Source organism: Nesoenas mayeri (assembly GCF_963082525.1).
Source record: "Nesoenas mayeri genome assembly, chromosome: 9".
Taxonomy (NCBI): domain Eukaryota; kingdom Metazoa; phylum Chordata; class Aves; order Columbiformes; family Columbidae; genus Nesoenas; species Nesoenas mayeri.
This window is the reverse complement of record NC_137557.1, coordinates 21,888,834-21,909,103: the sequence shown is the minus strand read 5'-3', so window position 1 is coordinate 21,909,103 and position 20,270 is coordinate 21,888,834. Positions and strand designations below refer to the sequence as shown.

At 37.4% G+C, this 20,270-nt stretch overlaps 1 protein-coding gene across 1 annotated transcript; it reads left to right on the top strand.

The window, feature by feature from the left end:
- Positions 1-1,858: 1,858 nt before the first annotated feature.
- Positions 1,859-20,058, top strand: NMNAT3 (nicotinamide nucleotide adenylyltransferase 3; the record flags this gene model as incomplete). Its single annotated transcript, XM_080349986.1, has 4 exons — positions 1,859-2,384; positions 11,597-11,776; positions 15,917-16,026; positions 19,649-20,058. Exons 1-4 carry the CDS (start codon positions 2,272-2,274, stop codon positions 20,056-20,058), a joined length of 813 nt encoding a protein of 270 aa, XP_080206112.1. The 5' UTR covers positions 1,859-2,271.
- Between the last annotated feature and the right edge of the window lie 212 nt (positions 20,059-20,270).

Here is a 20,270-nt window from a genome sequence, read left to right as displayed (position 1 = left end):
ATGGGAATTTGTTTTTCCCCCTAAACACGTATTTGTTTGATGCGCTGACTGACACTGCTTGGCAATTGGGTAAAGTTATATGACTGTGTCATTGATTTTAGGTTGTCACAAAAGATTGTATAAACACATTTGCAGGGCTGGATACTGAGCAACGTCATTGTAGTTATTACTGTAAAACATTTCTGCTTCTAGGAAATTCTTAGTCTGGAATTAATTGATTTATCATTGAGAGTTCAGCATTGACTTATCTGTGGCAAGAGAATGTAGCAAAAAACTGGGACTATAGCAGAATACTGACATTCTAGCAACAATTTCTTTTTCAGGTAGTCACAGATGCTAATGTTTTGCTACCTGTTTCAAGACTAAAAAGACCTTTCCCCATACAGTGAAGATACATTTACAGAATTGCTGATTGAACAAAAGAACACTTTGGGTTTTTTGAATAAAGAACCTGTAAAGTTTGCATACGATTTTCACGTATGGGTTTGTTAGTGTCTATACAGGGATAGTAAATCAGAGTAAAGAGAGCAGGTGCTGTGAAATGTGCTTCCTACAGCTGCTGCAATTGTAGACTATAAAATTGTTGCTAACTTTCAACAGCTCTACAGCAGGCAAGTCTTTTCTCCCCCAGTGTATCTCCCTTAGCATGAGGGGAGATAAGAGAAATAAGTAAACTAAAATGAAAACATAAAATAATCTAAATATGTGTATTCAGTACTAGATGGTCAAGGTACAGGTAGCACATATGCTTCAACAAATTTTCTCTATAAAAAGTTAGCAAACTGCCAACATATCACAAGTTAAAATATTAAAACACGTTGCTAGGTGCACTGAAGGTTACTAAATGGTACAGTCCTAGTCTTCAGAGTTATAAATCCTCTGTAAATGAACTGATAGAGTTGGCAGCTATAAAACATCAACTTGACATTGATTTAACCATTATTGTTAAATTCTTCTAAGCAAGAAAAAGCGGGGTGTGAGGGGAAGGGAATATAAGGACTGAGAACAGCAAGAGGTAGGCTCTGATCAACAGTGCTTTGGTACACTGCAGATGGAAAATTTGGGTAAACAAAGCACAGAATCCATGCCAGATTCCATCTGATAACCCAAGACTGACTTCTGAAGTTTGGGATGCAAGTGTCTTTTGCAAGAAGACTGTTAGAATTGATGGAGAGGGCTGGAGGCCAGGGGAAGGGAAGAGAATGGTCTATGTATGATATATGGGTGGAAGCACTGTAGATATTTCAAATCCTAGGAAAAGAAGAGAGCCCTGTCGAAATATCAGATTCACAGATATGTATGTGAGACACAACTGTTTTTATCATGCAGGATATATTCTGGATCAGTTGTAAAAAGAGCTATGTAAAGAAGGAGCTCCAAGCACAGCGACTAACTTAAACTGTTTTCTGCTGCACTTTTATTGATATCTCTGACATTTTAACTAAATTGTATAAGGGCTGTTTATAAATGCACCTGCAAGACTCCTAACAGTGTTGCTCTCTACCCATTCACCCTATTCAGAGTTTTTTAATGTTCCCAGTGTTTTCCTATAAGAGCTGTAATTTCTCCTCCCTGCTGTTCCCTGTCCTTGATCCACCATCACCTGCTCTGCCATCTGACAAAGAAACTATACAGGCAATTACTGGTAATCTGGCTAGAAGTATTTGCCGGCTGCTTGCCTGCCCATCAGCCACTGCCACCCACCTCTAAGGGAGTCAGACCTGTAGGTTTGGATGTTGTGTGTGGGATTTTGTCATATGTTGCAAAGGTCCATTGTAAGAACTTAAAAAAAAAATCTGCTTTTTTAGCAGGCCCACAGGTTCCAAAGTTATGAATAGCAGATTGACAAAAGGACAGAACCTTGTTTTCTGATGAAAGGGGGTTGAAAATAATAAACATGCAAAAAATATCTGACAGTTTTTAATAACAGTATGAATTTCTGTAAATGTTTTCTAGCCATCTCTTTATGTGAGGATACAGAATTTGTTGATGCACTCCTAATGAATATCAAAGATCACATGTGTTTCTGAGCTAGTTCTTCCTGTATGCTGTGACGATACAGGGGAGTGATCTTCTGATAATTTCTCTACCAGCATTCTAGAAATACACACTTCTGAAAACAGTGCTCCTTATAGTTTGAGGAACAATGAACATTCTGCTCTTTCCCAAGTTTGTCTTTATTTTTTTTCTTTTTTTTTTTAAATGATTGTTCTTTTTTTTGTTTGTTTATTTGTTTTCTTTAAGGTGGAGTTTTAATGTTGCGATGTCAGAATGAAGAGCAGGATACCTCTCATTCTTCTAGCCTGTGGCTCCTTTAACCCCATCACAAACATGCACATGCGTTTGTTTGAGCTGGCTAGAGATCACCTGCACCAAACAGGTCAGTAAGGTCACACACACACGATGGGTTACTGCCAAAAGGAAAAAATACTTTTAACACTTGCTATAGATAAGCTGTCACTTTACAGCTGGCTTAATTTAAGTATTCTTTATTGATCCTTCAGTATGAGGCTTTCATGGCATATTCGATATAGAAAGTCTAGCTATACCTCTTCTTTTTGTTCAGTACATAAACAAGTATCATAATGAGTGTTCATGCAAATAAAATGAAAGTTTTATGAGCAGTTTTAGGATCACATTCATGGAACAGGCTGAGCCTTGTGAAAGAGTATGCTTAACAATTTTGAAACTGAGAAGAAACATTTATGTTCAAATTTCATGCTTTTATGATACATCGTGTTTTAATATGAAGAAGTGTTACAGCTGGCAGTTTTGACAGACGGCTGAAACTGGAGAGAAGATGAAACATTAATTATTCATTATCTGTCTTCACCAAGGTACAAGTCATCTCCCCTAGCAAAATAATTTTCTCATAAAGGAGATCAGAAAAACTAGATGTCAGCAGGCCAGCAAGTTTTGGCAACAAAAGAGAAAGGTGGGTAACATCAGGAACTTAAGGAAGAATCAGAAAAGCCACTGCGATGCACCGAACTCTGAGCTTGATCAACTACTTAGTTGCTGAGGCTTTTGGTTTTTTTTTTCATCTGGCAGCTAAAATACACACATATGTTTCTGGAAGATGTTGGATGGGGGTCGTTGTTTATTGGAACCTGACAGAGAAGTTCCTAGGGAGGTGGTTCAGTAGGAACTTGAACAGAAAACAACAGTAAAAGGAATTTCACTGTCAAATTGTGGGGGAGAGATGGAGAGAATCTGGTAATCCACTGATACTGCTGCGCAGTAAAAGCTTGCCATATACTATGAGAATACTTTGATGTTCCTGAGGAAGGACTACACAATTACTCTGAGGGCTGCCTCTATGAGTCTCTATTGTCCTGTAACTGTACAATGATGTTGTTGCTCCTGTAGGGCTAGAAATAAAGGGTTAAAAAGGGATTTGATTTGGCTTTTCTCCCTGTAATTTTGTAACTGCTTCTGCTGCCCAGGTGTGCAAGGAGTAGAAAGTTAATCTGCGACCAACTGTTAATTCTGTTTAAGTCGTATGTTATGGTCCAGTAATTTATTTCTTTACCTTGAAGGAAGGATTGCATTGGGAAATGAATTATGATTCTGTCTGAATCACGATTCATTGTCTGGTCTGGTCCAGGGTCTGTGGAACAAGACTCCACCCCTTACTTGGAGCAGTTTACTTAAACAAGTCTAGTGCAAATCATATTGAAAATGAAATTTTAAAAGGCTGCAATGAAAGTTGTTCATTACATTGCCCTTCTCTAACATCAGTGCTTAGTTCTGGATAGGATGTGACTTGCCTTTTGACTTCTTAGATTAATGTCTGGAGTTTTACTAGTATAAGGCCTTCATGCATTAAAGAGGGGACTTCATTTATGTCTGGGTTGCCTACACTGTCATCACTGCACACTGTGAATGCTTAAACCAGGATGTCTGCAAAGCAAGAATCCTCAATTAGCTTGTGGAAGCTTTACCTATCCCAAGTAGAGGTAGTTTTATTTGAAGGTAACTGTAAGTGTAGATATATGTGTTTATATGTATGGATACACAAATCTGGTATATGATCTTTCTTGCTAGGGTGAAGACAGTTTCTCAAACAGACGGGATTAGCAACGTTATAAAAATGATCGATTCTAGATGCCTGTTTTATGGCAGAACCATCTCCACCCAGGAAATTAATTGGTCATTCTCTCATGGTTTTAGTCCTGTTTCTGCTTCTGCTGTTACCCAGGGAAGGAGGTTAAGAAATTGGAGATTGTTTGCTGAGCAGAAGCACTAGTTGCAGGCTGGGAGCTGAGGGCGAGGCTGGAGGACAATGGCTGTACATGACTAAAGCTTGTTTGAAGTGAGCAGTGGTTTGCTATATTCACACTGATTTCCTCTCAGTGAGAACAGTGCAATTCCAAGCTAACAGACACATTGGATGCCTGAAAGGTAATTAGCATGAGTGAAGAAGTAACCAGCATGAGGGGCGATGTGTCCTGGGCTGTGAGAATGACTGACTTCGGTGCTACTTCAGTATTTCTGCTCAATCAGAAACTGGGCAGAAACGATGAGTTGTGCAATAGCTTGGCTGAAGTTGACTTCACAGTCAGGTTTTACTGTTATGAATGATGTGACTTTCCCTGATGTGCATCCTGACTGACATCTCCAGTAATTCTGTCTGCCAGCTTTTTGCATATCACTTCAGTTTCAAACGCTGTCTAATCTTATTTTTCATACATCACTATTTTAGGCAGGGAATTTTATTGAGTTTCTGATACTTTCAGCAGTATCTGCAGTTTCATTGCCACATGTCAAGTAATTCATCCTTTTTCTGTTAATGTCAGTTGACAAATCTTGTCATGCTGTCTTTTAAATACAACAGATGTAGCTATGTGTGACTGAATAATTCTAAAGGCTCTCTTTATCTGAATTGTTGTCTCATGTGCATTTGACTCTTTACGCATCCTCACACATAGCCAGAATTTTCTCGGATTCAATCCCTTGCTTTAAAATTGTTTCTTGAAACTTGCACTGACTGTGGCAAATGCCTTTCCAGTCTGTTAATACCTAGGGCCATATGCTTTTATTTCTCTTTGACTGTATTTCCCATTTGACCCAAGTCCAAAGAAATAGTACTAGAATCAATCCATGTAAGATTTTTAAAACCTTGTTCCCCAAGTATTGCCAGTGGAAAATACTTACGTTACTAAGTTTCTAGATAAGACCAAAAGGGATAGAAAGCAAAGGAGGGGGATATGAAAGGCAAGATGTTTCTATCTGTGACAAGACAGATGCAAGGGGGAGGTGAAGGACAACAAGTTACTATCTTACGAAAACTTGAGGAAAATGTGACACAATCAATGGGTTGTGTCAGATGCAGCTCTGGGCAGCAGAGCTGAGAAGTCCAAGGAATAATTAGTCAATAACCAGCCTTGGGAATTTGAAAGTTTATGTTGTTCAAGGGTTGCATCTGATTAAAATGGACTGATATTTTCAAGAAAGGGATAGAAACAGACTGTACCAGCACAGACTTCAATTTGTTTTCCTGCAGCAGTTCTGGTAACTGCAATTTGAAAACAACACAAAATAACCCTGGTTTGCTCCTGCTGTGTTGGTAGTGTGTATAGCAATACAGATATATGATTGGAATAAGATCAGATCAGCAGTAGTTACCACTACATATACAATAAATATTGTCAGACATAAGTTAAAATTAACTGAACTTAAAAAATGAAAGGAAACAAATATTTGATTATTATTATTTTTTTTTTAATTACAAGATTTAGAGCAGTGCTTGCTTAAATAGAGCAGTTCTTGGTTAATTGTATTAGGTTCTACCCTTGAAAGACACTTGAAGAGGGATGCATGCGTGGCTTAGCATTCGGAAAGAATTAAAGCTATAGAGTGAACTTTGCAGAGGTGTAAATCAAAGGAAAAAACCCATAAATCTTAAGACATCTCAAGACATACCACATCCCTAAAGAAAATGCTTCTGTAACACAAAACTCAGGTTTGTGAATACTGTTATCTGTGCTTACAGTTTAGGTCCTAACCTTTTTCTGAATTTAAGGAATGCTTTTCTAAGTGGAAAAAAATGTAGATGTCTTTCTGTTCCACAAGTTTTGTTGCTTACCCTAAAACCCAGTGAAACAAGGGGTGGGCATCCCCTGCTTCTAGTGGATTTGGGGTTATAGCCAGTATTTGACTTTGGAAATCTGGTAATCTGGTTTGTAGCATCTCTGAAGAGAACCATTGCTTCCCAGTCATGTTACATGGCTAAAGTCAGCTTGGATGAGAGCATTTCAGAATAGGGTGTCCTGTGAGTAGAGCTACAATACTGTATTATTCACATTGTTATTCTCAACTTGGTGTTTTTAGCCTTCCTTTTTTGGAGGAAATACTCATTTTCATAGCTGCCAAGGAACTGCTTTTCCTACCTTCTGTCCAAAACCAGTGAATTCTATAGAAGTGAAGTTGTATTTTGAGGTCCTAATAAGAAATGTTTATTATAGATGTGGTGTGCGGAGATAGATCATCCAGCATTTATTTGAGGACTGATCGTGCATGCTCAGTTACCCAGCTGTTGAAGGAGTTCCTGAAGTTGCAGTGTATTTGAAAGGCTGCCTGACCACAGAGGTAAATCTGCATCTTCAGGTCCTGTAGTTCACTCAGCCGGGTGGATATGATTTATGTTTCTCTAGGTACTCGTATGGCATCTGTCACTACAATTTTTGCACACCTCATCTAATTCAGTGAATGCACCTTTCAGGCACTTTGAAGTCGTTAAGGTAAAGTCATCCATCCTATGGAGAGCTATCCTAAAAGACTGTCCATTACTGCTCTGATGCATTTGTTGTTGACTTTCAATGCCATGATTGCTGAATTGTTTACCCTTTGATTTTCCTTCTGTTGATTTCGCCTTGCAGAAGGTGACTGAACATGAAGAAATTTCTTGCCTATTTTCTTTTCCTTTTTCATGCTGGGCAATCTCTACATACATGTCATGCGTAGGTAAGCATAGGATGGTATCTTTTTGATATTTAGTCTGTAAGCCATTTTGAACAACTCATATCTTTGGGATTATTTGTATGTAGTCATTAGCTGGTGGTATTGTTTTCATTTTCTCCCCTGCATGGCATCTGAACAAAGTTGTTAGATATCCCCCCCTCCACCCTAGTTAACTATAACCTAGAAATAAAATGAACATTTTGGTTTAAATGGAACAATGAAAAATCCTTTTATTTGTTTTCCTAGAATTAGTAGGCTGAGCGTTCTGAGAGCTCAACTGCTGATTTCTTGTGGGTTCAAGGGAGACCATGACTGTTACTCAAATAAAGAGTTCTATCATGTGATTTTAATGTGTGTGTAGTCACACACAGAAGACTGATTAAAGAAATTAAATGATCCAGTCAACTAACCATATGCATAAAAGCAAGTGTGCCAGTGGTTGTTTCAGTGAAAAAATGAAAACTGATATTCATGTAAGCTCTTGTTACCTCTTAAATGGCTAGAACATGAGATTATATTGTAACTATTTTCCAGCATTGTTCACTTCTGATAGCAAGTTTTACATCATTTTGTGTTGTGAAATAGCTGCCACTTTCCTTACAAAAGAGGACTGACTCCTCAGCAAAGTGATTTTTGCTATTTATGTGTTTGATGTTATATGCAAATTATGCAGTAAAATTTAAACTGTTCATCAGCCTCATTTTATTAAATCTTAGATAAGTAGGTGACAAGGCCTTTAGAACAGGCTTAATGAAGCAGAGGATAGGCTTATTTCTGCACAAGCTTTCCAAAACCCAAACCAAAAATTTGCAATCCTGTGTCCTGCAATTGTTCACATTAAATGCACTAATATATTGAAGTTAGTCTCTCATCCAGTGCTGAAAAAGAAATTGGGGCAATCTCCAGAAAAAAATATAAAGCTCAGGGAATTTTCTTTGGCTCATGCTTATGGACTTTGCATACATAGGACAGAAACCTTAGTTGATGAGTTAAGAGCTGTGACCTTGGTTAAGGTGTGTGGGGCTTCTGGGGAGGTTTTCTGGTTGGTTTTCAGTGTGGGGTTTTTTTTTATTTGGTGTTTGGGTTCGTGGAGTTTTTTTGGGGTTTGGGGATTGGGTGTTTTTTTGGGGGGGTGAGAGTTTTTTCGGTATTTGGGCTTTGGAATGGTTTGGGGTTGTTTTTGTTTGTTTGTTTGTTTGATTGATGTTTGGGGTTTTTTGGTTCGGTGGTTTTGGTTTGGGGTTCTATGGTGTTTCGATGTGGTTTTTGGAGGGAGTATTGGATATTTTTTTCCCCTATGGATGAGAGGTATACGGTCTTTAATGTCCATATCTGCAGAAAGGAAGAATTTGCGTATTTGAGTTTGTGTCACATGTAATTGATGTCATAGAAGCTACCACCAAGCCTAACTGTTTTTCTGTTATAAAGGATAAGGTGAGAGAGCTGAATACTGAATGATAAGGAGTTTCATAGTAATCTAGAGATGAAATTGGCATACATCTGTAATATTTTTATGTTAAGCTTTTGAGTTTCAATTGGAAGATACCAAACTTCATTAAAATAACTGTGTTGGTTCATCTGCTGTTTTCAGTCAAATGAAAACATAAAATCTTCCAGACAGAAACTTGACATGAAACATGCATCTTTTGATAGTCATTACTTATGACCAATGTACTCTTATCTAGAAGATACTGCTTAGGGTAGTAAGTTTATATAAAGAATCAGGCTGGATAAACAGTTGTGCAAAATTCTCAATTGTCATAGAGATGCAAAAGAGGCTTACGTTTTGTAGGCACTGAACAGCAGCGAGTAAAGTTTCTAGAAACTTTGTTTATGCCAAACCAGTACTATTTCATAATGCTTATTTAACAGCATCTTGCAAAAAGAGTGAAATAAAGCAGCACTCAGGCATAAAATCCTCTTGCAGCCTGCTCTGGAGATGACAGAAAGCAGAACAGCAATGGGGTCATTCCTGCTCGCTGGGTATGATAACGCCATAAAGCTGCCAGGCTTCCCACTCTGTTGTGGGTTTTCCTGTGGCACTGAGAGGAAGTTGAGAAGTGGGCGAGAGCTAAATGTATGGAAGTATTTATTTTATTTGGTTTTCTATAGTGGTTGTTTACTTTTACTATTTATTTTTTTATAGTTTCTAATAGTAAATCCCAGACTTATGACTAGAAGAAATGAATCTTTAAAATCCCTGCCAAAGTACACTTACAATTTTATATGAAATTGGCATTTGATAAATTTGCTTTAATATTGATAAACTAATTCAGCGTTACAATTTGTGTTAGTATTTGTGGCAATTTACAGTGACCTTTATAACAGAATACTAAATACCTGTTCACCTTAATAGTACTACTTTGACATGTTTAAGGGACTTTTTTTTTTTTTCATTACGTTTGTTATATTTAACTCTCTTACCAGTTATCCTAAGCTGTTCTTAGAGAATATGGGTTCATAGCAACAGAAAATGTTATGATGCTTTTGGTAGGTATATTTTGAAATACAAAGGAACTTAAGGGCCTGGAGGATTTTTACACATACTTAGGACAAAAAAATTATAACATACTTCATGTTGAAAACAAAGAGCATTCCAAATAAATAGAATTTGAAGATAATTCTGAACCAAGAAAGCTTTGAAACTACTTGTAGTAATTTATGAGACAGAGAAGAAAATTGCAGTAGAAATTAAAAGAACACCCCAAGATGCCAGAATTTAATGATTTCCTCTTTGCACACCTGCCAAAATTGAGGGCCATGTTTGAATAGGTGAACTTTTAAATTAGTGAAGAGGACACAAGTTGTTTAGAGCCAGTAATAAAATAGTGTCCTATGTTTTGAGTGTTAAAAGTTGTATTTTTAGGTGGAAGGCTCTCATGTGCATCATGTTTGCATAATGCTCAGTCACTTTGTTGTTGTGAATCATCTCAAACAGTTAATGTATCTCTCTTGTAGTACCTTCAGTGTAAGCAATCTTGATTTTTCACTTCCAGTTTGTTTCATTTCTGCTTTGGAACCAGCTGATATGGTATCAGAAGCTCTTATCCAATTTATGCAGTTCTAGGCCAGATTAGAGACAGAAATCTTTACAACTCACAAGGATATGGCAGGGGTGCAATCATTCTTACCTAGCATGATCTCACACAATCTTAAGTTTTTCATTCACTATATCCATTTAATACATAAAGGAACAATTTATACCTGTAGAAACTGAAAAGAAATGAACTGAAATATGCAAAATAAAATTCTTATGTAAGAAAAACCTTTTAATAAGGGTAATACATTAATTAATTGAAACTTTAGTTTCTTTTCTGTTTAAATGATAATTTGTTGTAGCATTCTATATTATCTAAGTAGAGAATAATTGTTGTTCATAAGTCAAGTGAAATTATTTCCAATTTCAGATCAAGAGATGGACTTCATTACAGACACATCTTTGTATGTTTCTGGAAAATGTTATCTTGCTCCATTGACCATTTTGCCTATAATAATGTTTAATGTGTAAAATGTTTAGAATGTTTAAAAACAGAGGGTTGTTTGGACTGACATTTTAACAGGAGACAGGCCTGTAAATCTCAGAGAATCTTAATGTTACTTTTTAAAGTCCAACTTGCTTAAGTTCTTTTGAAAATTTTCTCCTATTAGATAAAAATAAATGTGAAGTTACTTAATTGCATTTTAGAATTTTAAATTGTCATTTGCCAGTATCAGAAATTATTACTCCAAAGGCATCATTCTCATTACAAAGCAATAGAGGGAACTTGATGCATTTAAGTTTCTTTGTTGAAACAATTGAATTAGAAAAAAGGGCTTTTTTTTTCTTTATTTCCCTATTGATTTATTAAAATGAGAGCTACATTTTTGTTGCCTGATTTCAGGCCGGAACTGCAAAGTCTAACAAAAAGAGCTTGTTGTGTTAATGATTGCATTATGTCACAGGAGTAGAAAAATATGGGCATATTTTCAAATTTAATTAGCATGATCAGCCAGATAGAAGGGGCCTTTAGTGGCTGCTAAGCTGATGTTTGGACCATAGTGCTGTAAGCCTTATTTTAGACTCCATTAGCCCCATCTTTGTTCTTGAGTCTTCTGATTTGTTTGAATCACATTAATCACAGCTGCAGTAATATGCTATAGTTCTTGCTTTAACACAATGAAAAGGCACAAAGATTTTGATAAATAATAAGCGTCAAATGCTTAAGAACAAAGCAGCGGTCAGTTAAGTTATCCATTGCTCTAGCTATATAAAAGCTGTACTTATCGGAATATAAAACTTAAATATATCTAGTAATTTTGATAGTATGCATCATAAATTATAAACATCTCTACTTGCTTGAAAATTATATGTTCGTCCAGCTTTTCTTTTTGAATTGTCTAATAGGATAAACATATCAATAGTAATTGTGAGCAGTTCACAGAGGAACAAGAAGGCTGCTTTTTAATTTTTTAACTTACTGTTTCTGTATTAAAAAGAATACCTAGATCAAGTTGTTCATAGCCTTTTGAAGTTAACTGTGCTCTGGAGAGGTTGGACTAGATGAGCTCCCAAGGTCTGGTCTACCCTAAATTGTCAAGATTCTGTGAGGTTGACTTATTTTTCTTTTTTTCTTTTATGTTTTTCAAAAGGAAGATATCAGGTGATTGAAGGCATAGTGTCTCCTGTTAATGATGACTACAGGAAGAAAGGCTTGGTTTCAGCAAGGCACCGAATAGCGATGGCTAAACTAGCACTGGAGACATCTGACTGGATTCGAGTTGATCCATGGGAGAGTGAACAGGAGACATGGACAGAGACAGTGAAAGTATTAAGGTAGCTACATTTTCTTTTCCTTTCTTTGTGAAGTTACTAATTGATAAAAATCTGTCAGGCTACCGCATCAATGCATAGAATTGGCTCCTGTAAAACACCCAAGCAAAGCAGAACATGTCTGTTTATGGCGTCACCTGCTATGAGATAAAGTATTAGAACTGTGAGCAATGAAAATTCCCATCAGAAAGGCTGTGTAGTCAGTATTTCCCATCTGAAGTCTTTCCTCTCTTAGTGCAAGGCAGATAGGCTTTCCCTGGACCACTGCAGTAATCTACAGTACTGCACTTGTGCTCTTTAAGAAGTTAGATGCATGTGGAAAGCCTCTGCTAAGAAAGGGTCTAGCAAAATTATTTTCACTGAAAGAGTTCTGCAGAAAAGTTTTTGGCTCTCACATTATTTCTCTTAAAACTCTAAGCGGGTAATATAGATATCTTATCAGAAAGTAAGAGAGTTTATAAACAAACCTATTCTTCAGGATCATCCCTATTCAAGTTTAGCTATGTTGGCATTATTATGCCTGCAGGTTTATTTATTCACACATTCTTGCAAAGTTTTCTTATTAACTCTAATGGCAAGTTAAACCCAAGCCCATAACTGCTGATGTTTTCTTCAAAATCACTGAATTTGCTGGGGTTTTGTGCTGGAAGGAAAAATTAAACAAATTGTTCAGTATCTGTGAACTTGATGTAAGGACTTTGAAATGTGCCCTTTTCCTGTATGGTTGTTCTTGGTAATAAATGCATCATGGGGCAAGGTATGAAAGTACAAACTTCTTGTGCTAGCCACGTTTTGGAAACACAGATGCTACAGAAGTCAACAGATATTGTGAAAGTGTAAGACTTCACGGATATCTTTCAAGAAATCAAGCTGGGCTGTAAGAACGATCAATGATTCTTCATTTCTATCAGCATTTTCTAGGTTACTTTCTAACTGGGAACAGTTATTTGTGTAGCTTAAGGCTCTGAAATGTGCCTTCCAACAACAGCCCAAAAAGGTCTTGTGGCTCTATGTGGAAGCAATTAAAACCCAGACCTGTTACTTTACAAAAGCATACATAACAATACCCTACATACTTGCAAAACAACTAGTGGAGCCTTTTAGTTCTTTTGTTTGCTTAGCTGAGTGAACATAGGCATCCAGTTGCTTCTTTTGCCTCTTCCCTCCAGCCAGCAGAATAGGCACGGGGTGAGTAGAAGGCTAGGCAACACTACCCTGTCTCTGCAGAAAACTTTAGTGTTCTTTTCTTTATTCACAATTGTATATTCCAGTGTGAGAAATCACCAAAAGGTTTGTCCTGCAGTGTTGGTCAGGTATGGGATTTTTCTCCTAGACTTTGGTTTTGTAAAACTATTATCCTCCAAAGAAGCAGCCACAAAACTTACAGATCAGGTGATCCTACTTACACAGGCTTTGATCTTGCACAGCTCCAACTGCAGTGAGTACTACTTGCAAGATTGGGTTTGTAAATTGTAAATCCACTTCAGTGTCCTTTAGCATAAGAAGTACAGTCAGTAAAACCTGTATGTATAATTTTCTCCTCAGGGAAAGTATCAATGTGGTATGAACAGCCAAACTTCCTGTCTGCCTACAGAGTATGACACTCGTTTTATAAATAAATTCACAACATGTTAAAAAGAATGTCTCTTAAGGAGAGAAATGAGATTAAATAATTTTTTCCCAAATGATGACCTATATTAGTGAGCTGAACCAGTGCTATAATCTAATGCTGAACTCTGTCCCCTGAGTGGGAAGCAGCATCCTGATGAAATAGCACATGTAGGTATTTTGACTCTATATTTTATTTTAACTGTCATACTTGAATATTAAAAAAAGAGATGGCTTTAGGGCTAGATCCTTACCAGATGTAAACAGGCTATGGTTTATGGTGGAGCTGTGCTTCTTCACAAGTGTTGATGCTTAATGTACAGATTCTTCCCTGGTCAAAGAACCAAGAACCAATTGCTGCCTTCACTATAAGCTCCCTCAGATAGGAAACTTTAGTACCAATAGAAAAGATTTTGCTATCGCAAGGCAAAAAGGAAAAAAATGTTATTGTACCTAAATGTCTCTTCTTATCAGTATTTTGAATTGTACACTTAACTGTAGTAGAACATTCTGTCCTGAGACACATGAATGACCTTTTCCTGCAGTACTAGCTGTACCTGAATGCTATGAAAATGTCACATTTCATCAAAATTTGTGGATTTTGCAGAGGCTCACAAATAGTTATGACACAAAAGAATTTTAAGCAACAAAGCTTATATCCCACTTGTGGCAGTGCTGTTAGTTGCCTGTTACATTGAGTATGAGTATTGGAGACTATCCCAAGGCTTTTTTTGGAGAAGAAAAGGGAACATGATAGAGCTATTTCCCACTTAGCTGCTGTTCCAGAATATTCTTCCTAGACAAGAAAACAGTATTGTGAGTAACTAAAGAACTACATTCATTCCTCTTGTAATGTGGGTTTGATTGTGGTGCAGATATACTATGAATTTATTTAGAATTGGCAAAGATCTATCTTACCCAACTTTTGTTGAATTGCGCTTGTGATTTGATTGTATAGTTATTCAAAGCTTCATACTCAGTTCGGAAAATGACAGATTGGTTTGAGCTTTTTGGTGTATCTTTAAAATAGAAGAACCGTCCCTGCCCCAGCACTTGAAACACCTGCTGAACAGACCTTTTGGCAGTTAAGATTTTGCAGTACTTGTAACAGTAGTCCTGCAGTGAGCTCTTTGCCAAGAGTTCTTAGTTTTGAATCACGGCCCAAGAATGTCAGTCCCTGATACAAAGTTAGTGTACTTGACTATACATAGCATCAGCCTGTTTACAACACGGCAGGATTAAAAATAGAAATGTAGGAAGGCACAGGCCAAGCTACTGCTACCTACTCTCTACTACCATATGTCACTCACCTCTGCTCTATGCAGTTTCTTTAGCCAATGGCTGAGCATCAAAAATTGCTCGCGATAGTTACGCAGCCTGTCCAGGTGCAGGTTCTTGACACTTGTGCAATTTAGTCCCATGGCTACAAGTATTTGCATGATTTGAAGAGTGTACATATAAATTACTAAACTATAAATTCATTCCTTAGGCCAGACACTCAAAGGGTTATCTTTGGCTTTATACACATACTGAATTCAGACTGTACCTTGTAACTCATAATCTTTGGTTTTATACAGTTTTATAAGACCTGACGGTCACTTTGGCTATATATGTACTTGACAGAGATGGGACACTGACTGGAGTCTGTGTCTGCCTCTCCTGCTTAACAGTGAGCTTGTTTCCTGAAATGACTTTGGCTCATGCAAATATGAGCAATGCCTGAGCATGACTCAGGATGGTGCAAGTCAGGGACTATTGTAAACAGGCAAGGCCATGCTGACTGGAAGGAAGTGTAGGTGTTTGGCTCTAAAATTGGCACTTGCCCACATGATCAAAGAAGGGGCTACTACCATGAGGTAATAGAACCAGTATTGCAGTGGCGCACCAATGATTAGGAGCAGCAAAAGAATAAATTAATAGAAACCTGAAAAAACTGACAAAAGGATCCTTGGGTGCCTTATGGATCTGAACTCAGTAAAAGTAGAAGCATAGTGGATGTCAAAAATCTTATGAGAATTGTATATTTTGAGTTTATCAAGATTTTTATTATTTAATTAAAATGAAATGGAAAACCACAAGGTTGAAAACTCAGGGAACATGATTTTGTGGAGAAGAGGATGAAAGAGAGTCTTCTCCTGAAAAGTGAGTGCATATTATATAATAGAAATAGCATTGTGAAGAATGAATCAAGAAATTGAATCTAGTGATTGAAGCGTGATTTAATCCTGTTTCTAGCAAAAACCTCCACAATGTTTTAAATGTAATGTTGCTACCAAAATTGCCATAGTGGTAGAATTTCAAAAAGGAATTGAAAATCAGAATGTCATTACAGAGATCGCTTGTGAATTCTACAAAATGTTAATTACATTGATACTAATCTCATGGTAGAATAAATATGCTAAATTCTTAACAAATTGTATTCAAAACCGAAGTGCATAAAAGCAGACTGTGTTCTTGAATCTGAAAGTGCCAAATAATCGCTTTGTGCATCTCTGAGAGGATTACCTCACACAGAAGCCTTTATTTTAAATGCAGGCACCATTACAATGAATCACTCAGATTGCTCCAGTCCAAGAAGGAAATAATGAAAAACAAACAGCCCATAGAAAGATCTACAGAGGATTCCCTTTCTGACCAGCACTCAGGTTGGTTTATAACTGTAAACAAGACTCTTTGTTTAGCATTAAAAACAACACAGCTTTACCAGACTAGACTAATTGATGAAAAAGTTGAACATAGTAGCTAGTAAGTTTTGAGGGTAGGAGCTGCCTGCCAAAACCAAGCCGTGCTAAATGCCAGCTGGTGCAGTTGTTTTGTAGTAACTCCCACATGGGCAGGAGACTTATTCTGGAGTTGTATTAATTCTAGGTTTTATAAGCATCTTTTTAGCTGTGTCAGAGATACATCATGGCCCTGCTGGTCTTGCAAAGCATAGTATTTATGAATAAAAAATATCAAAAAGTATAGGAATTGCTTAGAATTGTAATTGTAGTGTTAGACAATGGACAAGGTATATGGGCACCACAGCAGCGATGCTGATGCATTGGTGTTTATTGCATTTCTGGACAGAAGAGCTTCTGTTGACATCAGAAGTATGGCAGGTTCTAGAAACACTGCCAGTTTTGGGTTTCCTATTCTGTCATGTTCCCTAGCCCTATGATTTGCTAGAATGCTGCTAAATTTTTGATACATTACATTTTTCCTGTGGTATTGCAGCACTTCTTGGACATGAATAATATGTTTAGGTTGTTCATGGTTGTACAAAAGTTTCCAAAAGATAAGTTGTTGTATCTTTATAGATGGTAGAGGGAAAAAAGGTCTCAAGGCATTTGGACTGCAGTGCAATCTTGTGTCTGATGTCGTTGATGATTATTGGCAAGTAACAAATCAGATTATTCCACGTTTACATACTAAAGAAAATTAAAGTGAAAGTAATAAAGATTCTTTTAGTTTTCCATTAAAAAAAAAATCTTTTGACTATTATTTTCTGTAGTTATTTCAAGCTCTATATCATTTTATGTAAAAACGGTCAAGAAAACAAATGTTAGAGCTAGTCTTTCTTTTCCAATAAAGATTCTCAGTTTAGAATTAATCAGTCTTCATCACACGATTCCCCTATGGTTGAAAACAAAAGGCATAGCAAAAACTGGGTGAGGAGGAGGACAGGCAAGAAGTAGGTTTCTCTGCTAGTTTGTAGTGGCTGGATTTAATTTTTTTAATTCTATCTGGCAGCTCTCTGCATAGAACAATAAAGGCTAGAATCCTCTTGTTATGTTTTCTGCCTTCAGCGTTTTGACTGACTGGGCAGTAGTTTGGATTTGGCTATGTTAAACATGTGGCCCATCAAGAAGGAACGGAACGGTTTCTTCCCACTTCCTTGGGTCACTAGCATGGTATGGCACGGGGCATGGGGAATGACAAAGAGCTACTCAGAACTCTAGAGCAGAATACAGTTGCTTCCATTTCTCATAAATAAATGTTGATTATCATGAACTTTCTAATGGCAGGAAACTGCTATCCCCCAAAAAACCCACTCCCAACAATGAAATCTGTTGAACTGGGGTTTTCTGTGAAGTTCATAGAAAGGCTCAGTCACCTAATGAAAACTTTCACAAAGATCAGCTTGATGGCTGAATATAGCAATGGCAAAATTCCATAACATTCTTTTTTGACTAAAGGTATGCCTACTAAACTGTAAGACTTGTTTGCATGGTGCTGAACCTCATGATTTTTTTCCACATCAAATTACGAAGTCACTTTAGTATACATTGCAAATGAAAAGGTTCACTGAGGACAGATGTAAACAAATGATTGCAGTTTTAATAAACTTATTTGTGCTAGTCCTTCAGGAAGAAGATTAAAATGACAAGACTACGGAGTTCTTTTTCTCTTTTTTTCCATATCAGGCATCTGCCATCGCTCCTCAATTCACCCAATATAGATTCACATGCAATGTTGCTTCTCCTGCTTACAAGAGATGGTTGATTGTCTTCATTTCATTTGTAATTGAATCCCCCTGCACTTCAAGTCTCAGTTGCTTTACATGAACAACCTTGCTGAATGCTTCTCCTTGGCATATTGCAACAGCAGTCTCCCTTAATTAGACCTTAAATCCAGCTACTTCTTTGTGTTATTAGTTATTTCTCCTTTAGCTTGCCCTCTCCTTTTTCCCTGAACAACACTTCAAAGAATTGGCATTCATTTCTGTCCACCACCATTGACTGAGCTACGCCAATCAAAAACAAGGAAAAATTTCCCAGATCCAGACATACCATGGCCTGTAATCAAGGTTATTGTACTTATTAAAAAAAAAGGACCACTGCAGCAGCCATTTGGGTTTTATACCATTATCTATAGTGGAAACTGCAGATCATCATTTAGCAAAATGCCACTGAAAGGCCAAAGACATGTTTTTCTCATTGACACAGAAGATGCGAGGATATGCAGAGATACATCTGTAAAATTGACAGCCTTTTTGGAAAGCCTCCAACCTGTTAATTTATCTTACAGTAACCTAGAACTGCAATGCATGTACATTTGGAGAAACCCATCAACACTATAAAAACTCTAGTGTAATATTAGCTCTAATACATCTTGGGACAGAGTACTGTTTTATTGTGGAGGTTGCTGTTAAGTAAAAAGCAAGCTGTGAAAGCAGGAGGCTGGAAACAGTTGAACCATGGAATTGAGGACAGGGAACTGGTAAGGAAGAGTAGAATATGTGAGCGGAAAGACATGAAGATTGGAACTGGCATGAAGAAATAGAGAGGCAGAGGACAGCTTGAAAGGGATGATGCAGAAGAGATCAGCTTTAGCATGATAGAGCTTCCAGGATTGTATGAATTGTAAGGTTCTTGGTATCTCATTGCTCATGAACTGTCAGAAGTATCTGGGACATTCTTCCTGTAGCCCTGGTCAACACAGGGATCACAAGGCAACTTTTGCAGGTACTTCTGTACTAGCTCAAGTTCCAGAGATGAGAGCATTGAATCTAAAGGTTTCACCTTTGCAGTTGTGGTTATCAAAATAAAAATTTACTGAATAGCTTATGGGGGAGAGGGCTGTTACAAGAACTGCAGTTTCCTACCAAAGACACTATAAAGTCTAAAAAACCCCAGAACTATTTTTTAAGTATGTGGATAGTCTGTGATGATTCTGTCAGGCATGTTTCAAGATTGCCTTGTCCCATACAGTCCTGCTGTAGTAATACTGCATTCAGAGCACAGGAAGGTGCATTGCAGTACCCCTGGCACCATTGTTGTAGGGGTTGGAAGGTATGTAGTGAGGGCTGTAAGAGGAGAATAAATGCTTTCCCTGAGGGCAGTGGGGCAGCTGCTCCCTGAGGGACAGGCAGCCCGACAGATGAGGGTGTCGCTGCCTGGGCTTGGTCCCATGTACCTGAGCAAATCAAGCAGGACAGACTGGGATGGAGTAGGCCAGGTTCAACTAAGTCTAGCCTTTGTGCTAAAATAATTTCTTCTTTATTTGCCTCTTCCCCTTTTTGGCTTGCTTGAGTGGAGGAATAATTCTCCTTTAACATTGTATAGATAATATTTTATATACTGTGAGTGGTGAAGTAGGAGATAAAGTAATTGTGACCAGATACATAAAATCCAAGCTGAATTTTTCTTGCAACCTTTTAAAATAAAACTGGAGTAAAGGTAAATGATTGAAAAAAAAAGTGCCAAGTTAAAACCAATTTAAAGTATAAGCTTCCTAGAAAACCAAGCAAGTATAGAAATCTCCCATTTCCTTTTGTCTTTCCAGCTCTACCAGAATTAAAGCTGCTCTGTGGAGCTGATTTTCTACAGACTTTTAAGACACCCAATCTCTGGAAAGAAGAACACATCAAAGAAATAGTGGAAAAGTTTGGTTTGGTCTGCATTAGCCGTGCTGGCTCTGACCCTACTCAGTACATCAATGAATCAGACCTTTTAACTCAATTTCAGCACAATATCTTTCTGGTGAAAGAATGGATTCACAATGAAATCAGTGCAACACAGATACGCTCTGCCTTGTGCCGAGGATTAAGTGTAAAGTATCTCATACCAGATTCTGTTATATCCTACATTGCACATCATAATATCTACACAGAAGAGAGTGAGAGGAAGAATGAAGGTGACTTGCTTCAGCCTCTTAAATTGCACAACACAGCAGTAAACCCACTAAATGACTGATGTCTGTACTGTGTGAAGTGGACACACCTGGTGTTTTTTGTGTAAAGTTCTTGCAAAAGTTGTTTCTTGTAATTGAGGGGAAAGTACCTCAGTCAAAAATGTATTGAATTAATGTGGTGTTTTAAACTCTTGTTTTTGTGTGTGGTAATGCTTAAGCAAATTGGGATGATTAGCTGCATAGCTTAGAATATATATAAAGAAGAGCTTCCTTG